Here is an 18,134-nt window from a genome sequence, read left to right on the forward strand (position 1 = left end):
TTCTGTGAGGTATATAGACCGTAAAAACAATAACATGGGAAAACTCGCGCGGAATGTAGAAAGGTTGAAATGCCAACGACGAGAATCTCTGCATTCGTTGTGCATCTGTGGTATTTGCTATGTACATTATTTGGGTGGCAGTATTTCTCATTTACATAAAGACAAACACCTCCTCTGCCATGTTTTTTTTTATGTGTCCGATCGCCTCTTACTAACTTAAAGCCATCAATATTAACATGGTCATTGTTGTGTTTTTCACCAAGCCACGTCCCAGTAAAGGCCATAATACTGGCTGATCTGAATTCATGCATGTATTCTGTAAATCCATGTAATTTGTCTATTTGTTTGATATAGACAGTACATTCCCCATGATTACTACGGAAGGAATAAATGGTTTGGACTTGCGTCATCGGAGCCTTTTTCTCACACCTGCAACTTTCCCCATTTTCCTCTGTAGGCCTATAGGCTTTTAATGCATATTGTTTTAGGAAAAAAAGAAAAGTAGGCAAAGCTTATATTATATATAAACTTCCCAAACACTGCAAATACATATGGACCAGAATAGGCTGCCCCTGTTTGGCACAAAAGGTACAAAAGAGAGCATTGCGAATCATGCTAGGTAACAACTATTTGTGCTATGATCATGCATTATCTGTTACTGGATTACCTGCTCTTTTAGAGAGAAGAAACAAACTGGTGTTGTCTTTCGGGGAATGCTTATTAAAATCCGAGATGTTTAGAGAAATACTTCCCCCTCTTCATAAGCCAGCTCTCAGAGTCAACCGCTTTCTCGAAGTATCTAAATGTAAAACCAGCAGACTTAGGTCGTCTCCAGTTCCCACCATGGTGGATATAATTAATAGGCACCACCAGGTGTTTTTTTTTTTCTCGTTTAGTCAATGGGCCTTGTTCGATTCCTTGTTGTAATTTGGCACCCCAGTATTTTTAAGATATTTTTAAGTGAATGTTTTGAGGTTTTTTGTTATGTATGTTTTCTTAATTCATTGTACGATAGTTAATTTTAATAGGATGTTTCTATTTTTATAGCAATTTTAACTAATTTTTATATATTTGTAATGCAATTCATTTCAGTCCTTGACTGTTGTTTTGTAATATATATATAAATATATTATATGGGTACAAAGTATCTTAGTTTTATACATGTTTTTAATTAATTTTTAATTAATCATTTTTTTTCAGTGTTGTAGCCAGTTTAATATATTCCTACTACACCTTTATAATGAAGCAAAAACCAAAAGAACCCTTATCTTTAGATCAAATCAAAGTGAATGGACAGAAACATCAAACCACAGAGCCTTGTAACTGACAACTAAAAAGAAGACAACCTATCTACCATCAACAATAACACATTCTTCGTTATTAATTATCCCAATTATTAATATTAATGTGACAAAACTCTGATAATACTGTTACTATGTATTGATGTATCCAAAGAGATAGTTCAGCATTTCATTTTATAATATTAGCGATTGGGCATCTATTTCAAAATCTAGGATCCACGGTTATGATTATGATACAGTAGTACATTATTATATAAGGAACTATCCAATTGATAGTATTGAATTTCGTGAGCTAAACAGAACAAAACACTACAAAGAAAGATTGTAAGAAACATGCCAGTCGAGCTCTTAAGCCTGTTTTCCACTAGGCAAATTAAGTTCGCACAAATCCACTGTTTCATTTTGATTCGCACGAGTGCTCATGAACGCGTCATAACTCATTACCTGAGCTCTGGTTAGTTGATTTTTTGTTTGCCTCTCAAAAAGTAGAAACTATTCCAACTACAAATTTCGCTGGAGCGAAAAACTCAAGCAACTAGAATTCGTCGCAGAGAGGGATTTGAAGGATGGAAACATGAATACACAATACGTATAAGCTGACACTTTTGATTCACACGAACATTCGCCTAGTGGAAAATTGGCAGTCATTTAAATTGTCTCGAAAATGAATAACAAATATAAACCCCCGTGATTCATAGAAATCAATTCAGTATAACATGGATATCATCACTATGCCATTATAATCCTAATTTATTGATAAAACTAGATGTTTTAGTGTGCTAATTTGGTATTATGCTATTTGAATATGCCATGGTGTATAAAGGTACAAATCTCAATAGTTTCAGGATAACTTAATTGAAATATAGTATAATATATAATAAAATTGTTTATGCTTGTTACAACCGTTAATGTAGAAATTGTCAACTAATGTAAAAATTAAGAGAGATGGTTGCTTACAAGGGGTGGAAAGACTGATAGCAAGTAAAGATCGATGCATTTGCATATGATTTAGACATTTTTGTAAAATATATAACATTTTCTACATTAGCTGGCGATAGTAACTACAAAAAGCTGGTGTTGATTATTATTTACTACATAAGCTATTGGTGTTTCTACATTAGCTGGAGGTTTTACTACATTAGCGGTTGTAACACTGCTGAACCCACTGTCTATTATAGTGACACAAGAGAGGAATTTTGATACTAAATTCGTTGTTTCCATTACGTATAGTTATTTTATTTATACAACCCATCAGCTTTAGTATATTTTTATATAATGTATCATTGTATCATTGTATCATCTTCTTAAAGTTTTTTTTTTTTTAAGTTTTATATTTTGATAATGCTTCATTGCAGTTAGTGTTTAACCTAATGCAGTAATTACTTTACTTAGACATTAATAGTATTGCCATATTATATGTTATACATAATTGGTGTAATTTAGCTATTCTAATAAATTCATTTTTTTGAATGAAAAGAAGTTGTATTTTTTTAACTTTGACCAAGTGTGTTTCTATTCAATTTGTCATTTGGCATTATAAGTATGAATGCCTTAATATTTATCTTTAATACTAATATGTCAAAACAGAGTCTAGAATCTAGAATAGCAGTTTACTAGCATAACATGTGGTAAAAGGTCTGTCACAGCTGTACCATAATAGTCTTTGTGTGCATGTTAATGTGTAGAATGACTTTTCCACTTTTTACAATTACAACAAAAATACATTACATTTTATATATAAAATATATATTTTCTGTATTAATGGGAAGAATAATGGCAACTTCACAAAAACAATGTGTACACTTGTTTATACTGATTACAGTAAACTCATTCATGCCTATTAAAATAAAGAGTACACTATTATACTGTAATGCATACAATTTAAAAAATTACATTTACAGACACTCCTATTTGAATATATATGTAGAGCTGTATAGTCAGCCACTGTAACTAAACAAAATACTGTACAGTAGTAATCACATCATTGGTAGGTTAAATGGTGTAAATATGCTTACAGAACAGTAAATTCAAAAGAATTTCAGAAGAATTCCTATGTTGTTGTGAGGATTGATGACCACCAATAAACTGTGCGTGCTGTAACCTAACCTAGTTATATACCAGCACGTATACTTATAATATTCGCTCTCAATGCTTGTAAGCGCTTCACATTATTACCTCGGTAATTTTTTTTTTACCAAACACGTATAATGCACCTAGTAATCAGGGCAAAGTTGTGTCTTGATCCAACTGAGTACCCATTTTTTAAGTAAAGTATCTTGCCTAATGCGGCGAGAGTTGGATTCGAACTCAAAATCCAACGTCCAACACATGCCACATATGAACTTTCACTCATACATCATGAATTTTATTGTAAAAAAAGAAAGAAATTTGACAACATATTCCATTTGAGTGTTCATTAAAATTGATTTATTATACAGGAAAAGGCATATTCCTAATACAATAAAAAAAGAAATAGTATATATTATGATATATAACGAGACCAACATATTTCACAATGTATATAATTTTAAAACAGCAACATGTAATAATATTTGAAACCAACATTTGACCAAAAGTAGAATATAATAAAACTGCAAACTGGTATGATGTATGCAATAACAATAGAAGTATTATAATGATAATGAATAATATAGTAATATTATCTTGAAAAATGTTAGTTTGCTGTTAAACACACGAGATAGAATAAATACCCTGTGTAGAAATAAAATTAAAAAATCAATGCTGGCATTCTACGACCCTTTAAATCATTAACATATTTAAGTAGTTATTATTCAATGAAAAAAAAAACACAACTTTTCATTTGTTTATTTACTTTTTTAAAATGGTCAAAGTATTTGAAGTGAGTATTGAAACGTAAGTTATGTTTGTTAGTGGTTATATGTTAATATTCATTACAAAACTGGATTTAATACAAAAATCTATTTCTTTTTAGAGAATGAGGTAAAAATAACATATAAAACTAATTGTTATCTCATTGTTACATTGTTCTTGTGTTACATATTAAATGCATCCTTCAACTATTTTTTGGCATCATTTATTATAATATTTTAAATGCGTTATTTGATGGAGTTATTAAGTAAATCAAAATATTAATACAACTGCACTAATTTAAAATCAGATGAACATCAAAAACAAAATCACGTTCATAAATCATATTTTATATGAAAAATAAAGCTGACTATTACGGATTTACAACAATCATAAGTATATTTAGAAATTATATGTAAATAAAATGAATACAATAAATAGAACACTTTACAGTAATACACTACACTTAAATACATAATCATACATCAAACTATCGTGGTTGACAATGAAATAAATATCAAGTTTTTGAAAATCAATTTACATGATTGTGATTTTACATTGGTCTTTAGTAAATTTCACCAATGATTCTAACCGAATTCTGAAAGGAATCTTCTACATTTGATTTTAATCCAAACATTATTAATTTCCCATATAAGATATAGAATTAACATTGCATTTTATTGTATTATCCATATTGTGTGACAATTACTTATAATTACTTTGCATCCAACTACTCATCTCATCATAAGACATCTCTCAAAATCACATGCATCCTTAATCTTTTATTTTTATCAAATAAATTTCTCCAAAAAATATCCAACCAATCATTAATATTATCTCATTAAAACTTGATTATTAAGAATAATGTTTAACCTTAGACATATCCAAAATATTATTTATTTACAATTTTATAATATAGTAATAGTATAGTAATTTATATAGCTGTACTGAAGGAAACTAAAAGAGAGCTGGTTTTAAACATTACGCTCTCTAAAAGGCAAAAGCCTCAACATAGCAATCCCTCCAGCCCCATATACACCTAAAAATAAGGTTTATTTCTCGTAATAGTAATTTATACATTACTGCACAACACTTTAACTTCTCTCTCTTGTATTTACAAATCTCAACTAGAAGACTTTAGCAAGTTATACCCATGTCTTATTTACACCATTGAGACCTACATCAGTATGTGATTTTTCCACTACATTTTTAATTGATTACACACTGGGTAAAATATTCCTAAATGTTAGCCATGTTTAGATGTAATGGACAATGTAATCTGTGATAGCATGTGGTAATAAAATGTAGTAAAATTTGGTTCAACAACACTCACTACATAATCAATAGCACCTGCAGTAATTTGCATATTATCTTATTTAACCTAGTAAAGTTAATATTAATTATCAATATCAATCAATAATTATGTTTTGCATGCTGCTCCTTAAATGAAACCATTTTACAAGATAGCTATTAATTAAGCTCTGTCTACACTATTAAAACGAGTTTGACAAAAAAGTGTGATGTGCCCAAATTATGGTAGTGATACGACATCATTGTGTTCATATATGGGCACATCACCTTTTTTGTCAAATACCAGGACAGAGTCATGATCAGTTGAATTTAATAAAGATATAGAGCACCATTCTCTAAATATACTGATCGGGTTCAGTATATGAAAAACTGAATAGAAAGTTTTACATACAACATTATAATTCTACATTCAACATAAACACTGCTAATCATAATACAAAAGAATAAAACAACAAAATACAATATACTTAACACAATCCATAATTACAATATAATCTGTAACAACATGTTTAAATTGTGAAATAATAATGGTTGTCATTCCTCGATATCCTTTGATATCTCTTGTTATCTGTAGGATGTGGATAGTTTGCTGAACTGATGGTTATTGCCTATTCACAATGGCTCTGCACAGTTCATAGTGCAAGAAACAGTGATCAGACAATTCTGTATCTAAAAATTCATATGCAATGTTTTTGTAGTTAAAATAAACAACATTTGACAAAAACATAAAAGGGAAGATGTATTATTATATATATAAACAATTTATAATCTCAATTCATAACAAGACTTATCGGTTCATCGAGTTTGTCCCCGTTACTGCTTGTGATCTTTTCTGTGAAGCTTGTCGTTGGCGGGCAAGGAAAGATTGTCCACCTCCAGAGTGGATTAGCCGGTCTTCAGCTGCTTTTCGGTGAAGATTCATACCCTATAGTATGCAATAAATATTATTTCAATTACCATATTTATTCAAATAAATGTGATGTTTGAATAAATGCCCTGCTCTGAATAAACGCTCAAATCAAATCAACCCCGACCCCACTTCGAATAAACGGTCAGCCACATGCATATATACAAAATATTGTATCACAACACACTTTTATTTGTAGTAGAATTCATTGATTGACATGATCTACAATTTACCAAGCATGTTGATACAATTTTTACTGTATTACAGTATATCACCTCTTTATATAAAAAAATTAAATTTGTTTAACTAGGGGTATTTATTTGATTATACAAGGTACCACTACCATATTACACCAAATAGTTAGGGACCCAGAAAGGGGTTACCTGCACCCTCTAGCAAACTAGTGTTATGTTTTTTTGCTTTCTTATATCAATACAAAACAATTTTTTGCTGTTGGACAAAAAAAAATTGGGATGCTTGGTCACTACAGGGGCTAAAAGTTAGGACTTTGCGTAAAAGTGGACGGAAACCGCTTTTCAGACCAATAATCAAGAAATTGGCCATATGAATATCTCAGCAACCACTGGTCAGAAAATGATAATTGTGATCTCAAATTACTTTCAAAGTATTAAATTATATTATTATTCGACTAGACGTACCTTTTATTTTGTATCAGCAGCATATACAGTAATTTTTACAACAATATTTCTATAAGGGTAATCTAATTAATCATAATGAACGCAAAACTCAGAAGATACATATATCTATTCACTATTCACAAATTTTGGCAAATTTGACTTATTATTTTATTTTTGACCATTGGTCAAGAAAATGGTCATATCAATATCTCAGCAACCACTAGTCAGAAAGTTATAATTTTAGTCTCAAATTACTCGCAATATATATATTTATATTTGCTCTAATACAACAGAAATACACAAAATGTTTAAAAACACCTTATTTTGACATTTAACCTATAGCTGGTACAAACATTTTTGCGTGGAGCACACATACATTTTTAATAATTAGCAAATATTGATGTCTTGCTTAATATCAAAATATCAGTGGTTGTTGTGTGCATATGGTATATACTATGGATACTTTGTATTGAAAATCTATGGCACGCCAGGACGGACATAACTATGTCAAGTTGACCTCGTTCGTGTTATGTAGACATTGCTCGTGTTGAGTTTACACATCGCTCGTAATAATAATAATAATTCATTGAAACTACACCTTTACAACGGTGGCACCCGTTCATACACGGTGCGTTCTATATACAGATAGACATTCAACAGATACAAATTAATAAATACAAACAGATACAGAATAAAACTAGTCAACCGCCGACTTGATCGCCATCGTAGTCGTACGTCACTTATGCAATATACAATGAGTTAAAAAGAAAAGTGGTACAGTAACTGAAAAAAAATATATTGTACCAAAATTTAAAAATAGTAATATTAAAAACTCAAAATAAAAAGATCTCTATACTGCAACAAAACAAAAACATTACATGCTATCTGCGAGTTGTATAAGATTGTTTCGTATTTTCCATGATCTTGTTAGGTATACTTTACAAAATTTGTCAAGACTCAATAGAACATTATTACTGAGGGGTAGTGTATCCGTCCCCAGAACATATAACATTTTTTCGTCATTATTACTCGTGCAGAATGTTTCCCAAACATCTAACTCGTTATGAAAAATTAAGTCTTGTTTAAGTATATTTAGCTGTTCTTCTCTTACACATTGTAATGTATCACAACTAAATAAAAAGTGAGATATGTCCTCTATATTTCCAGAGTTACATAATGAACAGAGACCATCATTATCCACGGTCCATTTACTTAATTTAAAATTTAAAGGGAGAGTATTGGAACGGGCTTGAAATTTAAGACGGGTACCATTAAAATTTGTTTTATCAAGTAAAAACTTTTCAAGATCCGGCTTTGATTTTAACTTTGCATAAAAAGATAGCGACGATTTAGATGCGAGGTCCTCTGACCATTGATTATTTACATTATCTAAAATATTTTGTTTCAGTAAATTAAACCAATTTTCCATAGTGCGATTTTTAATAACATTGTTAAAAATATGCATGCATTCAAATCTACAGAAAGTGGTTCGTACACAACTAAGAAATTTAAATCGTAATTCTTTTGTGTTGTAATTAAGCATAGTCTTGTACAATAGGTTGGGCCATTGTTTCTCATTTAACCAGACTAAACGTTCAAAGAATTTTAGTTGTAATATGTTATGAGATACGGTTAAGGGTATCCATCGTAAATCTCCATATAAGGCCACTTTGGGTGTATACACTGGTGCTTTTAAAATATATCGTGCCATCTGCATTTGAAGCCGTTCCCGTCTCTCAATATCTGAATTGGACCCTCCAGTTCAAACAGAGCAAGCAAAATTAATAGAAGGTAAAACAACATTGTCAATATGCGGATGTTCACATAAATTTCTCAATATTAGCACTCCTAGATATTGGTAGGTGTCTGTTTCTGTGATGTGATGTTTGCCAAGATCCCATTGTTTATATTTATTTATCTTTTTTCCAAATTCATAGTTAAAATTAATTTTCCAATCATTTGAAAAATCACCTGCTAATTTAAGCATCTTTTTAAGGTCATGCTCATTATTGGCAATTAGCACGACATCATCAGCCCAGAAAAGACTACCCATCCATTTATCTTGAATCTTAACACCAACATTATTAAATTCATTAATAAAAATGGAAAAGAGTACAGGAGATAGAGTACATCCCTGTTTAACTCCTTGATCGATTACAAATGAATCATTAGAAATGTTTCAAAATTGTACATATCCTTCAACATTTTTATATAATTTGTCAATATGTTTCCATATATTACCCCTAATACCACAATTCCATATAGCTTTTAGTAGCCCTTCTCGCCATACACTGTCGAATGCCTTTCGGAAGTCCAGGAAAGCCATATAGGTGTTTTTCCCTTCTGCAAATCTGCAGGCAACAATACTTTTTAATGTAAAAATGTGATCCTCACACCTATGCTGTGCGCGAAAACCTCCCTGTACTTCCAAAAGGACATCGCCTTCTTCAAGAAAATCGGTTATTGAGAAAGCAATAATCCTATTGAAAATCTTAGATATACAGGAAGTCAAAGAAATACCTCTATAATTATTTAAGTCTAACCTATTTCCTTTTTTGAAAATAAGGATAATAGTAGATTTGTTCCATTCATTTGGAATTTCTCCTAGTTCGATAATTCTTTGGAACATAAACAAAAGAGAGTATTCAATATAAACACCCCCATTTTTTAGGAGTTCGTTTGTAATTCCGTCTGGCCCTGACGCCTTATTATTTTTGGCATGTGCAAGAGCAATAGAAACAGTATTAATATTTAATTTGATATTATGTAGGAATGATTCCGAGTGTTCATTACTATTTGCATTATTATCATTAATATTAGTATTATTATTAGAATTTTCTGAACTTAGATCGGAACGTACCTTCTGGATAAACATCGACGTGTTAAGTGAGATGCAATCAGACATATTCATATGCATTGTTCCTAGAGTTTCCCAGTATTGTTTTACTGTTTGGTTCATTTTAACTTTTTCCGTAATAATTTCGTCCGAAAAAGGTGATTTAATACAACTGACCACTTCCTGTTTATGTTTAGGGCCTCTTAGGGCTTTCCAGAAATCTTTACATCTTGGTCCACCTTTATTAGCAATTTTAATTGAATTATCGACTCTTTTCTTGTTAATCTTTTGTTTAATTAAAATTTTAGTATCGGCACGTTTTTCCAGGTAATTATTCCATAAAAATTCTGAAGTAGCATTATCTTTATCTTCTCTTTTAATGTACTTTCTACGCGTTCGTGCAGCATTTTTGCTACGTTTTATTGCAATATCAGCTTCTTTATCAAACCATGGTTTATGTTTATTATTAATTACTCTCTTTCCAATTCCATTTACCGCAGCTGAAATAACAATTGACTTCCATGTTTCCCAAATGTCATTAACATTATTGAAGTTGTTAACAATAACATCCCAGTTATCAAAGCCTAAAGTTCAGTTCTTGGTGGTAAGCAGAATAATCTTGACCTTTATGTGTATCCCAAATGACTGACTTATTCTTTCTTTCACCTAAACTATACTGATTATTTTCATAATTAATTAAATTTAGGATCAACATGTAATGATCACTACCAATACTATAATGCCTAAGTTCGTCTACTATTAGCTTACTAATCTTATTAAGAATACATTTAGAAGAGAGCATATAGTCAATTGTACTGGTCTGATTACCTTTTACCCATGTTATTTTCCCTTCACAGAAGATAGTACGATTCAGTATTTCTAAACTAGAATTATTACTGAACTCTAGTAACTTAATTCCGTTTGAGTTTAAAGTTCTATCACCATTTACAATTGCATTGCCTATCCAACCATTAAAATCGCCTATTATCAGGATAGAGGGGTTATCCTTTTCGTTAATATTTTCTATCTTTAAAATTTCTAATAAGAGTTGATTATATAATTCTGCAGTCAACTCTTTATTAACTCCCTCGACGGGAAAATATACAACGGCAATATAAAAAGGTTTGTTATTAATATTCATTTTTAGCCACATCCTTTCATATTCATCTAAATTGCTTTCAAATAAGTTTTCATCGAGTACAACAATATCATTAGACACAAATAGGCCAATACCCCCTCCATTCTTAAGCTTCCTATTTTTACCGAACCATTTATACCCATTAACAGAGACTGCCAGATCGTTTCTTAAAAATGTCTCAGTGACACCAAAGATATCTATATTATTGTTATATAAAAGGATGAAACTTCATACATTTTAGGTCTGAGATGATTAACATTATTAAAGGCAATTTTAAGAGTTGACTCTTTAAAAGGTGTTTACCTTTTTTACCTCCTCTTCTATGTCGATAGTTCTTTTTGGAGTTCGAGCTAGATGGTGATTCAATCAATTCTGCTATATTGGTTCCATGTGTGATTGTGAGTTCATCATTTAAATAGCAAAATCTATTGTCCTCATGACGTTCGTAGTGTTTTGAAAAGTTGCAGGCTGTATCCTATGGGGACCGGTCGTTGTGTAACCCGTCTCGTTGCTGAGTACAGTTGTATGCTTTGTGCCCTATCTTGTGGCAAGTGAAACATTTTATCGCGTGATTGTAGTGTGATTTGTTAGACCACACTTCTGACAACGCGATACATAGCTTTGTGACAGGCGTTTTCCTTTTGTTGTTTTCGTAACATTGTGTCCTCTATTGTCTTTCCGCTTCCGTTGTGCTATCTTGTAAGTGTTCGCGTCATTTACTCTTGTTTTAATAATGTTATGTACCATATCGATGTTGTGAATTAAGGTTCGCGTGCCTTCCTTGGAGAGATGCAAGCCACTACCGTTAAGGTTCCTTCTTGTTAAAGATCCATTTTTAAGCTTAAACGTTTGATCATGATCGACGAACTCGCAACGATGGGAGTCTTCGCGATTTCTTTGATTGCATCATTAAAGTCGTTGACAAGTAGTTGGTATTGCGGGTTATCAGATCTTGGACATACAGATGAGATTAATAATGAGGCGTTAGGTAGATCAGATTTCAACTCTTCTATCATGCCTTTGAAATCGGTAATTCCTTGGTTACACTTTTCTTCGGATACACAGTTATTTGTACCCACACGTATTACGATATTTTCATAATGGTGGTCTGACTTGCTGATAACACTCAATTTATTCTTTATATCACATACTTTTGCACCTCTCATGCAGATGACTTTGGTTGTTTGAAGTCCTCCTTCATTTATATCCTTTACCATTGAGTCGCCGATTATTAGTTTCAATTTTTCATTAGGCTTATTTTCGGGTCTTCCTGATGACTTTGAATGGGAATGTTTCGATGAAGAAGGTTGATTCACACTGTCTGTGCGAGGCGTATCTTTCGTTGTAGTTGTTGACTGCATGCGTAATTGCGATTGCATGTTTGTAATTATAGTCGCTTGTTCTTTCATTTCGTTCTTTAGATGTTGGTTGATTTTGATTAGATTTGTAATCGTCTCCTCAAGTTCTGATGTTTTCTTATGCATATTGCCGAGATTCATAGGAATCTCTTTACAAGTCGGGCATATCCAAATGCGTGGATTCTGCTTTACTTTCATTCCCACACATAGCTTGTGGTGTGAGCTTCACATAACGCGCATTCTAGTGATTTGCCCTTTTCCAAATTAACGTGAAATACATTTGATTGTGGATGGTATTTGACTGTCGTCTTGGTAAATCTCTGGATCAATATCTTGAAAAACTTAGTCCACTGTAGTTGTAGGACCGTCGTCTCCATTTGAGTGTTCCATTGTGATTTGAAGGTATATTCTTTGTTCTGACAAAGGATGTTAGCTTTTATGGCCTAGCTTTTAGCTTGGTTAGGAACAACCGAGTTTATACATCGCTCGTGTTATGGAGACATCGCTCGTGCCTTACTCCATGAGTTTACACATTGCTCGTGTTATGTTGACATCGCTCGTGTTGAGTTTATACACATCGTTCGTGTTATGTTGACATTGCTCGTGTTACACGTCGAGCGTGTTGAGTTTTTACACGACGTCGCGAGTGTTGAGTTTTTACACATCGCGCGTGTTGAGTTTTAACAAGTCGCGCGTGTTGAGTTTTAACAAGTCGCGCGTGTTGAGTTTTTACACATCTTTCTCAAGCATAGTAATGTCAGCATTTTTATTTATTCTTTTAGCCAGTTTTATTGCATATTTTAACTAATTATTGGAACCTGTATAATGTAATAGATAGTATTTTTGATGTTCTTATATGTTGCTTTTAAAATTTAATTGTATCCCTGTATTATTCAAGTCTGTTTTTAATATATTGATTGTTTTAAATAATATAAATATTGTTTATAGTACGCAACATAAGATTGTAGAACTTTGTCATAAGATTGACCTGTAGATGTTATAATATATGACTTTAGAGTTGCGCATCGTAAGTTACGAGTGATTTTATGGATTTCGCGTATTTAACATATATCGAAAACCATATAACAATTTAAATTGAAACTTAGCAAATATGTAATTTATATCACATGACCTGTCCCTTAAATTTTTGAACCAAGATCATTTAACCTCTCAAAATTGTAATGAGGTATCCACAAATACAGCACAATCTGCTTTATAGGGACTGCTACTATACACTTTACAGTAGTACAGTTTCTAGGTGGCCTTGTACCACTGGACACTAGTGATTAAGGAGTCATAAATCATTAGAATTAGTGATTAAGAGCTTTTACTACACTGAGTGAGGCTCTCCTCATCAGGGTATGACTGAAAATTAATCTAAGGAGCTTGTACACATAATGATGCGCGAACTTTCTGTGGAAAAAAATGGCATGTTTCACATACTGTATATATTATAAGGCACAAAATAGACAGATTATTATTATATTATTATCAGGTCATAAGTGCTGCAATCTTTTTTCTGTTTCCTAGCGTACGTGCACCTGGCGTCGTTGTTGTGCGGATAACTAACTCATCAAAGTGACAAGTTCAAATCTAGTTAAAATTGTAAATGTGCTCCACGCAAAAATATATATATACAGCTATAGGTTAAATGTCAAAATAAGGTGTTTGTTAACATTTTGTGTATTTCTATTGTATTAGAGCAAATATAAATATATTTTTTTATTTCATTTTATTTTATTCAATTAAAACCAACAGCGATAAATACCGCCACTAACAGGTTTGAAACATAAAACAATACAACATCAAAAACGGTTAACAATAAAATACAGATAAAATATATAAATATATATATAAAACATAGATATACTTTGCGAGTAATTTGAGACCACAATTATCACTTTCTGACCAGTGGTTGCTGCGATATTCATATGGCAAATTTCTTGACCAGTGGTCAGAAAAGGGGTTTCCGTCCACTTTTAGCAAATGTTGCCCATTAGAGTGAATAGAAATATGGGTCTTCCGAGTAGCTCGTCACAAAAATATTCCAATACACCCAGTAGTTACCAAGTTACGCCAAGTCTTAACTTTGACCATATTGACCTTTTGGCCCCTGTACTGACCAAGCATTCCAATTTGTTTTCTTGTCTTCTACCTCTGTACAACTCTACTAATGATTATATATAATAATAATATAATAGATAATGACATTTCAATAATGCTGATTTGTTTGTTTTTGTTTGTTTAAGAAATATACTTACCATATTATACCAAGCTGAAACTATCAATTTCTCTTCTATGTCTCTGGTAACCTTTGACTTCTCTTTTTCACTCTAATGTATACAAAAATAAAATATCTGTAATTATAATTTCATTTTCATTCAAATGTTTGTAACTACTGTGGAATAACTTTGCGTCAGGGTATCAACACAAATAGAACTATATTTCAAATTTGAACAATAAAATGAAAGCCCCAGTGTAGTGGTCTAATGGTCAGAACATCTGCTTATTATGCAGAAGGTTCTAAGTTTGAATCTAGGTTGGGGCGGTCTTTTCTCATTCTCACAGATTTCCTCATCTCTATCATTCATTAATATTCAGTATATCACCAGGCGGATTTCAAAATTCATTTTTTTTAAAACATCTTTGCAAATATGACTCGCCTCTAAATGTTCTATAGTACGTTGTTTCTCTTGTAGTTGGCTTTTAAGAGCTTGTATCTCTGGTGCTGATCCAGGATTGTGTTTAGGGTCTAGGGTTCGAATCACTGCCTTTGCTTTTTCTAAATACTTCTTATATCTCTCTTCCATTGCCTTCATATCCTGATCTTTCTTAACAAGCTGTGTCTGCATAATTTTAACTTTATCTGCTAAAAAAAAAATTATACAATGTTACACTATGAAAACAATTATTTCAAAAATACATTTTGCATTAAATTATAATGAGATTTATATGCATGTTGCGCAGTGTGTTGGACGTTGGACTAATGATCAGGAGATCATGGGTTTGAATCCTTTAAGCAAGACACTTTACTTACATTTGCCTCTCTTCACCCAGGTGTACAAATGGGTACCTGGCAGACACAACTTTGCGCTGCATTATGGGAGTATGTTTCCATACATCTTTGATAAAAAAATGACCGGGGTAATAATATGTACAGTGCTTAGAGGTTTAACAACATTTTATTATTTAGCACTTTATCTTATAAAAATATTATATTATATGTGCTCTAATGTTCTCTTTGGAGCACATTGTCAAGGATTTTTTTAATAGGGTATTTCACAGTAAGGTTAATACAAAACCTCAATTTAATTATGTCTAAATTGTAATCAATCTTCATACAGTTTATTGAACTGGTCTACGTGTTTTCATATAAATTTTACAGGAATGAAGATATTGATGTGTTATGCATTGAAATTAAAAACTTACTATTGGAGACAACTTTGGGCTCTAGATGGTCAATGTATTCCCTCTTTTTCTGTAGTTCTGTGTCAGCTTCAATTAATTTCTCTCTGTAAAGCAAGATAACAATATTTCATTTCATTCAGAACCAAATACTGGTATTGCTACAAACCATTCTTCAATAATGCACTTCAAAACAATTCCAAAGTAAAGTTTGAAAAAATAAATCATAAATGAAGACGTTTTTTTAATATACAATGAAGCAATCAAAATGCAGTTTAAACTAATCTTTATTTTAAAATAAAATTAACAAAAATGTTAATACTGAAGTAAAACTGATTTAAGTTTATAATTGTTGTTAGTACAATATGTTACCAAAATTGAACAAATAAAAAACATTCAGCGGCATTAAATTATAACCATCCATTGGTATTCTAACAACTTTTTTAATTTTAATTTTCAATACAATTATTCCAAAAGAAATAAATAAATAAAAAGTAGCTAAATAAAAAAAAATCTACCCGATGATTTTTTAAGCACATTGCTACAGCATACCTCATAATATTTAATAACAGCTATCAATAACTATTATAAAACTACCATTATGATAATACTGCTGTTAGGATACTAATACTTAATAGCCATTTTCAAAAGCACCCCGTTTTCTTGAAGACCTCTAAATATTATATTTTTTTGCCAAAAAACAAAACCTAGACGTCAAGATAAACTTTAAAGTTGGCATAGAACACAAAGCGAACCTAATAAACAAAACTTAAAGCCTGTGTTCCCCAAACTTTTTTTTGTAAGTACATACAAAATTAGTTTTTGCATTCACTTTCTGTTGCCTATATGAATCTCTTGCTCTGCAAGGCATTCTCACTTTATTTGCATTTGACATGCACTGGGCTTGATAAGCCTAAAGTTACCTCTTGTTTTGTGACTGAGCATAACCGAAACTGTAAGCCTTAGGCCTGTTGTATCTGGTGCTATAAAGCAAAGGTACACTGTGATGTTGATATAGAGTAGGTCACAGACTGACCATACAACATGTTATTAAACAGGTATTCAAGTTGTAAACCAAAGATGTTAAAAACAAATCTCAAAACATGTACCAATACTTTTGCACACTTTTTTAAAAAACATGACACAATAATGAATGAATATAAAAAGATCTGGTAACAAAATCAGTCGTCATTAATTATTGGAAAAAAACTTGACTATTATGCAATGTGGTATTTCTTCTTATTTTCAAAACTGTAGTAGTTTCACATCTCACAATGTGTCCCTTTAAATCCCGAATCACCCTAGAACTTTTTTTTTTCTTTTTATATACTAATTGAATAGATTCAAATTTATGTTACACATTTTGCTGATGCTTGAGAATAGTTACGACGATACGCAATATTTATGCTACAAAATGATTTACTATAACATTTTGAGGTATACTTACTTTTGCTCTTCAATCTTCAACTTTAAGTCAGTATTCTGAAAATATTCAGTAAAAACTATGTTTAACACACAGTTAATACAAATAAAGTTCTGGTAGTGATAAACCAAGTAGTAGAACCATGGACATAGTCTTAAAATGATAATAATTTAATAAATATTTATTGCCCTTTATGGCAATCAGAACATTATATATATATGCATCACGAGTAAGAGATAATTAGATAGTCTGGTTACAGTGCTCGATACCATTGATAGAGCTAGATATATATTACAAATAAAAACTAGACATGAAACTCGTCACTTTGACGAGTTAGTTATCCGCACGACAAACGCCACGAGCACGTCATACGTTGGAATATTGCACACAGAAAAAGATTATGGCATTATGACCTGAACTGAAGAATATGATTATGTTATTATTGCTGAATTCTGTTATTTTGTGTCATAATACACAGTATAATCTGTATACATCACATACAGTGTAGAATAGGTGAAATTACGGGACCCCCTATTTATTCCAATTTTTAACATGTCGACGGTTTCAAAATGGAACGCGAATGTAGCAATTTTGGAAGGAAATTATCTCAGCAACAACATATTAGCGTGTAGAAGAAATTTGAATACGTGAAATATTGATGCGCGCTCTTTTAAATGTAATGAATTATAATGCAAAAGATGAAAATACGACTTTTTTTATTCAACTGGCCATATGATGACATCACAACATCCAATTGGCAAAATGTTTACATGATTTCGTATCTACAATTCAATAGCTTCCAGAAAAGGTTTTAATCGTGATTATCACATTTCATTCTTACGAGCTATAACAGATTAAAATTTACTGTAAAGATGAAATTTATGCCACATGTAATTTAAATTTTTAGGCATGATGACGTCATAAAAATTAAAATATTTTTAACTCATGCGAAAGGCAGTTGATTGACCTAGACAATATCAAAATCGGG

General features: G+C 31.6%; 2 protein-coding genes across 15 annotated transcripts in view; one reads left to right on the plus strand and one right to left on the minus strand.

Annotated features, from left to right (window-relative positions):
• LOC140051483 (nucleotide sugar transporter SLC35D2-like) overlaps positions 1-2,690 on the plus strand; it is a 41,520-nt gene extending 38,830 nt beyond the window's left edge. For all 3 annotated transcript variants that reach the window (XM_072096718.1, XM_072096716.1, XM_072096719.1), the window contains one exon: positions 1,201-2,690. In XM_072096718.1, coding sequence (XP_071952819.1) covers positions 1,201-1,327 — 127 coding nt within the window. In that variant the 3' untranslated portion in view covers positions 1,328-2,690. The remainder of the gene's footprint in view (positions 1-1,200) is intronic.
• Positions 2,691-2,996: 306 nt separating this feature from the next.
• LOC140051481 (protein Hook homolog 3-like) overlaps positions 2,997-18,134 on the minus strand; it is a 55,763-nt gene continuing 40,625 nt past the window's right edge. For 6 of the 12 annotated variants that reach the window (XM_072096714.1, XM_072096711.1, XM_072096709.1 and 3 more), the window contains 5 exons: positions 17,171-17,205; positions 15,748-15,830; positions 14,982-15,187; positions 14,580-14,651; positions 2,997-6,366 (listed from right to left, as the gene is read on the minus strand). In XM_072096714.1, the coding sequence (XP_071952815.1) occupies positions 6,229-6,366; positions 14,580-14,651; positions 14,982-15,187; positions 15,748-15,830; positions 17,171-17,205 (534 nt within the window). In that variant the 3' untranslated portion in view covers positions 2,997-6,228. Of the gene's footprint in view, positions 6,367-14,579; positions 14,652-14,981; positions 15,188-15,747; positions 15,831-16,646; positions 16,707-17,170; positions 17,206-18,134 lie in introns of all 12 variants that reach the window. The other 6 variants (XM_072096706.1, XM_072096710.1, XM_072096707.1 and 3 more) reach the window with 2 other exon arrangements.

This window comes from Antedon mediterranea, chromosome 6 (assembly GCF_964355755.1).
Source record: "Antedon mediterranea chromosome 6, ecAntMedi1.1, whole genome shotgun sequence".
NCBI lineage: Eukaryota > Metazoa > Echinodermata > Crinoidea > Comatulida > Antedonidae > Antedon > Antedon mediterranea.